General features: G+C 42.4%; 1 protein-coding gene across 1 annotated transcript; it reads left to right on the top strand.

Moving 5' to 3' along the window:
- Nucleotides 1-842: 842 nt before the first annotated feature.
- LOC121443119 (probable G-protein coupled receptor 83) lies at nt 843-4,261 on the top strand. Its single transcript, XM_041644801.1, has 4 exons — nt 843-1,292; nt 1,887-2,012; nt 3,104-3,237; nt 3,613-4,261. Exons 1-4 carry the CDS (start codon nt 843-845, stop codon nt 4,259-4,261), a joined length of 1,359 nt encoding a protein of 452 aa, XP_041500735.1.
- Nucleotides 4,262-7,966: the final 3,705 nt, after the last annotated feature.

The raw sequence follows: 7,966 nt of genomic DNA, 5'->3' as shown, positions 1-7,966 counted from the left end.
ATGCGACTGCAGTCTCCACAGCCTCCGTTCAGTACCTGTGTCACAGCCAGCCGGTGCCTAGAGCGATGATGCAGAAAAAGAAACAGAAAGCAAGGAAAAGTCAGGAGATGCTGGATTCAAATTAAAGGCAGGGCGATGTTAAAAAGAAGAACCCATTAACAATAAATCCAGGTTCCTAACTGCAGGATTAGAAAAGGGAGAGCTAAGAGCAGCAAAAGGAGGGGCTTGAAACAGGAGCGACAAAGACTTTGTCAGCCTCTCAGACTCCCCAGCCCAGAAGGACAGGGCGGGGGTTGAGTCGCGGCTCCCCATTGGCTCCAGCGCGGGCCCCTGGACTTCTATAAAGGGCAGCTGCAGAGCAGTCTCTGCACGGGCTTGGAGCTGGAGTGGCATTGCCTGACTCCGCCCTGCCCACAGCGCCAGCCGGCCTTGGACAGAAAGACTGATGACTGACTGAAGGCAACAGAGATTGGGTAGGAATAATCAATGGCAGCATGGAGGAGGATCTGTGCTTGAGGGAAGCCTGACGCCATCTCCAGTTTGGAGCAGGTGCTGTGGGCACTATCCAGGAAGAGCGTTTTCAGACAGCCTGTCCTGTGTTCAGCTGCCCAGCTCTGCGCACTTGCCCACCCTGAGCAGGTCCAGTCTTTTTTCCTGGTTCCTGGTATTTCTCCCCTCTCCCTGCTCCAGACACCTTGGAGAACACTTTATCAGCTCAGAGCTCCAGGGCACTGAGTAGATTGCCTGCCTGTCTGTCCACAGCCTCAACTTGCCCTCTTCCTTCTTTGAGAGGCTCCTGGGCAAATAGCTTAGGGACCTCACGGTCCACTAAAGGCACTGGGATGGAGAAAAAGCCAACCACAGAAATGCCCCAGGAGGCTTTCCCTGGCACCACGAGCATCTTCGGGGAAGAGCTGACTCCAGAAGCCCTGAGTGTACCTTTTGGTTTTGATGACTTGATCACATCCACTACTTCCCAGGTACTTCAGGCTGTGTCCAATGTTGCATCTGCGTTTGGGCATGGACAGTCCAAGATGCCAGAACACATGACAGGAGACCTGGCCGACACGTCAGGTCCCCTAGATGTGGAAATTGTGTCCGAGGATAATCGATTGGAGTTCTGGTTAGTGGTAGGGTACACCATAGTGGTCTTTGCCTCCATCATAGGCAACTGGGTCTTCAACTATATAATTTTGAAGTACAACAGTGTCCATACTGCCTCCGGCCTCCTCGCTGTCAACATTTCTGTGACCAACATGATGCTTGCTCTTCTCAGCTCTCCCTTCACCATGGTAAGCTGGGGTACTGAGGAGGGTAACCGGGGGAGTGGGGTAAGAACTGAAGTCAAACTTAGTGCTTGCAACAGTCGGTGCTGTGTGGTCAGAGGAAGGGCTGGCTTGGTTTGGAAAACATTTTTAGAGGAAATAGAACAAAAACTGAGAAACATTGAAAAGGGCTTGGAAATGTGTTAGGTTAGTTGTTGTGTCGCCGAATTAATCCCTTGCTGTGGTAGAGGCTGAGAGAGTATTGGGCTGCCCAGGGAGGCAGTGGAACCTGTTGCTAGTGAGTTTTGGACTAATGTATGAATCCAAATTTTGTCATAAAGATTAACCCTGCTTCTCCACCTTTCAAATGTTGTGCATGAACTTGAATGTAGTTAACAGGTTTTGTGATTTAGTGTCCCTCCATGTCTTCAAGCCGGAATGTTGTGTGGGAGAAAATGAGATGAGCATGAGAACTGGAGTGTAAAAATATTCCTTTGTTTATTGGGAGAACGACAGTAGCATTTTGGTGATAAAGGAGACTTTTATTTGCGTCTTGGGGCTTTGGAGAGGGATGGACACAGGGCTGAGTTCCTATGCGTCATCAAACCATTTTTCCTACAGGTGCGCTATATGTGTTATGCTCTCGTGTTTGGAAAGATGACCTGCCACCTCAGTCGCTTTGCCCAATATTCATGTGCCTATGTGACTGTGCTGAGTATGGTAGCTATTTCCCTGGATCGGCATCGGGTATGTGCCTCCCAGATATCTTGCCTAAGATATCCTCCTAGATGAATGGAGAAAAGTGAGGTCACAAGAAATCTACAAAGTTTTCCAAGTTCTTAAGTTCATATATGAAAATGTTTATGTGTAATATGTTTATGTGTAGTAATGTTTATGGTGATATTGAAAGATGTAAAATATAAAACTTCACCAAATTAATCCTAAAAAAATGCTACCATCTTTTCTGTGGTGCTATGGGAATAGAGATGTGGCAATAAACACATGATACATGTTCTTTTGGGAAATCTTTCCTGTTTGCTGCATTGCAGGACTGGGCTAAAGGAAGCAAGAGGGCATGGATAAGTTAATGTAGATGTAGTAGTATTAGACCTGTCTGAGAGTTTAGTAAGGAAGGTGGGAATGAAGTCTGAGAGGAAGGATTGGGGGGGGGAGGGGCTGATGAATAGAGATGAGTAAAGAGGTAGGAGAAAGATTGAAGTCAATTAAAAGGAAGAGAGGCAAGGGAGAAGAAGCTGTGGTCATCGCATAGTTAATCATTAAGGAGGGAGACAGAAAATGAGTGGTGGAGAAAGACCAAAGGAATGAATGGTATGTGATTAGATCCAGTTAAAAAGCTATCTGGAAAAAAAGGTGAGAGATAGTCAGGAACATAGAGCAAAGGAGAGAGGATTGGGAAAAAAAGTGACTATGAAGGAATCAAGATGGGAGGCGATGAGAGGGGATGGGAGGGCATGAGAAAAGCCATGGAGTAAGCCAGGTAGAAGGGTAGATGAAGGAATATGTAGGATACTGTCATACCCGCTAGAAGGTAAAGAAAAAAATAAGTCACACTACTGGACATCTGTTTCCTTTCTCCACAGAACTGCAGACAGAGAAAGAGGAGTTTTGAAGTCAGTTCACTTGAATTCCTGATTTCTTGAAACATAGCAGTGCTGTAATTTCATGAGCAAAATGACACATACATGTCAAATGAACTAGTACATAAAGCAATTACCACCTACATACTAAGTCTTTGTACCCTTTTATCGGAAGAGCAGTTTATTGATGTCTAACTTTAATTTGAGTTGTTAAGCTGGATGGGGTCCTTTTTCCCCCAGGTGATGCTACATCCTTTGAAGGCCCAGATCACTCCCATGCAAGCCAATATTTGCATCATTGTCATCTGGATTGTGAGCACCTGTGCTGCACTGCCACATGCTGTTTACCAGAAGCTTCACCAGGTGGAATTTGGGTAAGAGGAACATGGGATAAGAGGAATGCTGTTATACTAGCAGCCCAAGACCCTGGAAGCCATAAGGAATGATTTAGCAAATAGGAGCTAGAATAACACATTTCAAAACATAGGTGGAAAAATAAAATTCTTCTAAACTGTTATTTGTCATTATTTCCCAAAAACTCTCAACACAGTGGGCTATAATTTCCATCTTTGGGGCCATGGCTTTCCTATAGGTACATGAGAAGCCTGGGTCAGTTGAATCCTAGCTCTCCTGGTTTTATGCTCAATGCAGACACAACACAAACAGTAAATATATCTCAACCTTAAGACCTAATTGCCTTAAGGAAAAGACTAAATCATTGGTTTTGTTTTCTCTCTCTCATAACCTAGAAACACAACTGAGGAAAGTGCCTGCCTCCCCAGTTTCCCATATACTTCAAAATCCACATGGGTGTACCTTGACCTAGGCACCTTTCTGGTCTTCTTTATGTTGCCTTTGCTGGTCTTGGCGGGTGTCTATGGTCATGCGGCCAAGAAGCTGTGGATCCATGATCCTGTTGATGACATCAATATCCGCACTTACATCTGTCAGCGTGGGAAGAAGAAGCAGACCCTAAAGATGCTGATGTTGGTGGTGTTTCTCTATGCGATCAGTTGGCTCCCCCTCAATGTGTACCTGGTGCTGCTAGCCAGTGAAGCCATCTCAAGCCACAATGGTCTCTATTTTTTCCTCCACTTGCTAGCAATTAGTAGCTCCTGCTACAACCCCTACATCTATTGCTGGCTCAGTGATAGCTTCCGTATTGAAGTGCGAAAGGTCATCATGGAAATCCAGAAGAAGCTGCTAGATAAAATCAGGCGCCTTAGGGGAGAGCATCGCCGACTGCGCTCTGCATCTCGTGCCCATCCCCTTGATCCTGAAGATTCCAATCCAGGAGTGCCCATATTCCCACGATTCAAAGATTTTGATGAGCTGCCCAGTCCCCCTCCTTCCCCAGCAGTGCACATCTCCTTTATCCATGCAGTGCCTCAACTTTAAGCTGCCCAGACCGCGACTGACTATCAAAATATATGAGGTATGATAGGATCAAAATAATTAGAATTTATTATTGCTTTTGAGTATCACCCATATATTGTCACTTGTGTACAGATAGTGCAGGCCTCGGGAGATCTGTGAGCTCCTATATATTATCATTTATATTTTATTTAGATGCACACAAGATGGATTTCATTGCTATGTTTCCATGGAAATGCTAGGAGACTAAGGTATCATTTCTGAAATTTCACAGGATGCTCTGGGAACTTGAAGCACCTTATAAGTGCAAGCTCTTGGTCGTCTCTTCTCTTCTGTGGTAGTGAGGATAGAAAATGTTACAGATGCCCATGAACAGATGAGGCAGGAAATAACTCTGATTACACCCCATGTAATCAGAGTTATTTCCTCAGGTTGCTGTACAACAATTTGGTGACAGCTTCTCTCTGAATGCAGAAAAATTGAAGTGCCCAAGTTCACACTTCAAAATCCCAAACCTCCTCCGTGCTTCTGACTATACATTTAGTTTCATAGTTTGTTTCATGTAAATTTGTACTCTCTACTTTTGTCTTTCTTTTTCTGGAAAAAGAGAAAATATAATGTGCTTACTGTTGTTTTAATTATCCCCATCTCTTTAGCTTATGGACAATTTCAACTCAGCAGAAGAGAGGAGAAAGAAGAAGTGATACCTCATCCTGTCACTGCCATTCTTCTGGAGACAATGTTATTAAGGTCCTCTGGACAGCATTCATGGATGCAAGTGTCAAGATGATACCAGGATGAGAATCGGACTTGTGATCCTCCTCATTTTCCTCTCTTCTTCTTTGCCTCCTCCTCAGTATTCTCGTTCTCCCTCTAGCCTCTCCCCATCTCCTTCCTAGCCTTTGTCCGTTTCCTCCCCCTTGCTTCTGTTCCACCTTCTACTCATTCTTTTCCTCTTTCACTTCATCCTCTTCTTCCATTTCTTTCTCCACTACTATCTTTCTTCCTGTTTTAAAAATCTCCTTAACAATGAATGACAAGTTATCTGTCTGAGATATCTCCTGGTTGGTAAGGTATCTACAAGTTTTTAGGATCAAAAAATGAGGTAATGATTCAGTTTCCAACTATTCAGTTTTCACATAGTGAAAAGATGTGGTGGTTTTGGGGGTTCAGAACTTCAAAGTAAATTACCATACTTGCCATAGTGTAGTGTCCCTTTTAAGATCAAACATAAATTGGGAAAAAGACCTAATTGAAGTTTAAACTCAGTTTCATTCCATTGTCCTTTTCTTCTTCCTTTTTATCCTTTGAATTTAATCCATTGATCCTGACCTATCATTAATACCCCAATTGTAAAAACAATGAACTTATATTACTGAAGTACAGGTATACATATTTGGAGTACCTTTAGGGTGAAACATGACCTTATCTTCTATTGTGACCAATATAAACTGCCAACCTACCTGTGATCTTTAGGCTTCAGCTGTTTTGGTGATTAGTAGTCTTTGTGAGTAGTGAGCTCGCTTGTGTATTTTCCAAAATGCTATGTAAATAATTCTGATCATCTTAAGGACAGATATGTGTATTTCCTTTTCATTCGTATTTGATAGAATAGATGTTTCCTAAGACTGACTGCAAGCAAAGTCGAATTTTGCTTGAGTACTGCATGAGTCTTAGAAGGATTTTACCTGGCTCTGGTAGCCACCTTCTTCTCCTATTCAGACTTAGGAGAATTTTGGGTAAAAGGGCTATTCTTGTAATTAAAATGAACCTTGTGCTTTGTGCTTTAACTTAATGTTCTATCCTTCCCCATCTCTGTCTCTATTCTGTACGTAGAATCACACATTCTTTCACTTCCCAGTAAGGCTTGGACATTGGAATGCTCCAGGTAATCCAGCTTCAAGGTTTGTTGCCGACTTGGCTGGAAACTCGACAGACTCAGAACTTTAAACAACAGCTTTGGTGGTGTATGGATGTTTGAAGAATTGGGCAGACGAATAGTTTCAACTTCACGCGGGCCTTTGTTTAGATGTTTTTCCACAGCACAGAATCTGAATTCGGTACCCAGCCAAGTCTGAGGGTGCTACAGTTGTAAGAAGTTTCTGGCTGAAGGGCTTATTTGGTGGGAACATCGTTCTAAAGAGCTCTAGATTTTAAGCTCTAACCCATGTGCAGCCATTTAGCTCTGTGGGTTCGGGCATGGTGCTAAAGAACTGTGGTCACAGGTTTCTAAACCCCATGTGTGTCTTTTTCCATAGACTGCATCACTCACCCTAGCCAATCTTTTTTGTACAAAGGTTATTTAGAAGCTACCAAGAAGGTAGCAGCAAAACTGATGTGTAAATATTTCAAAACCTGTTTTCTCGTCTGGAGACAACAGTTGCTATCCTTTACTGGCTGGGTGTTAGCTGTGTCACATTACTCAAAAGACATCACTTTCCATATGTACAAATCAACAAAGAGAGTGTACCAGAAGTGGCAGACAAGAAAAACTGCTAGATTCCCTCCTTTGACAAATTCAAAGGTAGGCATTACATGTTTTAAATGCCAAGAAACTGTATCTTGGTACAAATTAGGATACTTGCAGACATGCTTCGATGAGCGTAAGCTCTGCATGTAGCCTGTTTGATATTCAACCTTAACAGGACAGTTTGGAGTGGGGGAATTCCTCTATTGGCACAGATATCTGGGATGCTGGTAATCATGTTTTGGTCACTGTATATGTGACATGCACATTCTTTCTCATGTGTTTTGATCTGACAGTCCCTTTCACTATAAATCCCTGTGTATCTTGTAAGTTATCTTTCCCCAGTGTCACACAAGGTTCTACAAATGTATATACATATATATAGCCGGGCGATGGTGGCGCACGCCTTTAATCCCAGCACTCGGGAGGCAGAGGCAGTCGGATCTCTGTGAGTTCGAGACCAGCCTGGTCTACAGAGCTAGTTTCAGGACAGGCTCCAAAAAGCCACAGAGAAACCCTGTCTTGAAAAAACAAAAAACAAAAAAAACAAAAAAAAAAAACAAAAAAATATACTAATCTAAATATTTAGCTACATACACCAACACAGTATAGTATATTAGGTCACATAAGCTTTCGCAACTTTGTTGCTTCTGAAGACTTTCAACATCTCCAGACGCTGAAGCAAAGATTCACAGATGAAAACACTGATGTCATCTGGTATACATCAGGAAAGAAAGAAAATATACCTGGCATAAACAATATGAGAGTAAAAATGATGTTGTTTATTCTAATACTTCTTATTCACAGACTTCTATGTGTCTATTTCAAACTTACTTCCCTTATATTAGTAATAGTAATATCATGTATGTGATTATGACTTTATATTATAATTCTCAAAATAAGATCTTATGATAGTTATTAATAAGTGTTCATTTTCAAGATTTTACAACGTATTGAAAAATTAAAAATTTCTGGGGTATTCTATAAAGTTTCAACACTTTAGAGGAAGCTCAACACTAAAGGAAAGAAGAGCCTGATCGGGCTGCTCAAGGAGCAATGGAGGAAACGGTGCAGGTCAGCCTGGTGAAATTTGCCTGACATAATATAGTCAGGCCCGAGTAAAAGTGTCTGTGCTCAGATTTATGTAAATGGATTTATGTTAATTGGATTGTTGAAATGTAGCATCTGGAATGAATTCCCTGCTCTTTTGTGATGAGACCTCCTGGAAATAAAGTTTACCAGTATATTTTTATAGAAAGACC

This window comes from Microtus oregoni, unplaced genomic scaffold, assembly GCF_018167655.1.
Source record: "Microtus oregoni isolate MIOR12 unplaced genomic scaffold, Mior012 000100F_ref0000014, whole genome shotgun sequence".
Lineage (NCBI taxonomy): Eukaryota > Metazoa > Chordata > Mammalia > Rodentia > Cricetidae > Microtus > Microtus oregoni.
This window is presented reverse-complemented; position numbering and strand designations above follow the sequence as displayed.

What these genes read in the sequence shown, in the direction of transcription:
- LOC121443119 (XM_041644801.1), top strand. Translation starts at nt 843, where the DNA reads ATGGAGAAAAAGCCAACCACAGAAATGCCCCAGGAGGCTTTCCCTGGC. An exon ending in TTTCCCTGGATCGGCATCGG is followed by an intron (nt 2,013 to 3,103) that starts GTATGTGCCTCC and finishes TTTTTCCCCCAG; the next exon opens with GTGATGCTACATCCTTTGAA. An exon ending in CTTCACCAGGTGGAATTTGG is followed by an intron (nt 3,238 to 3,612) that starts GTAAGAGGAACA and finishes CTCATAACCTAG; the next exon opens with AAACACAACTGAGGAAAGTG.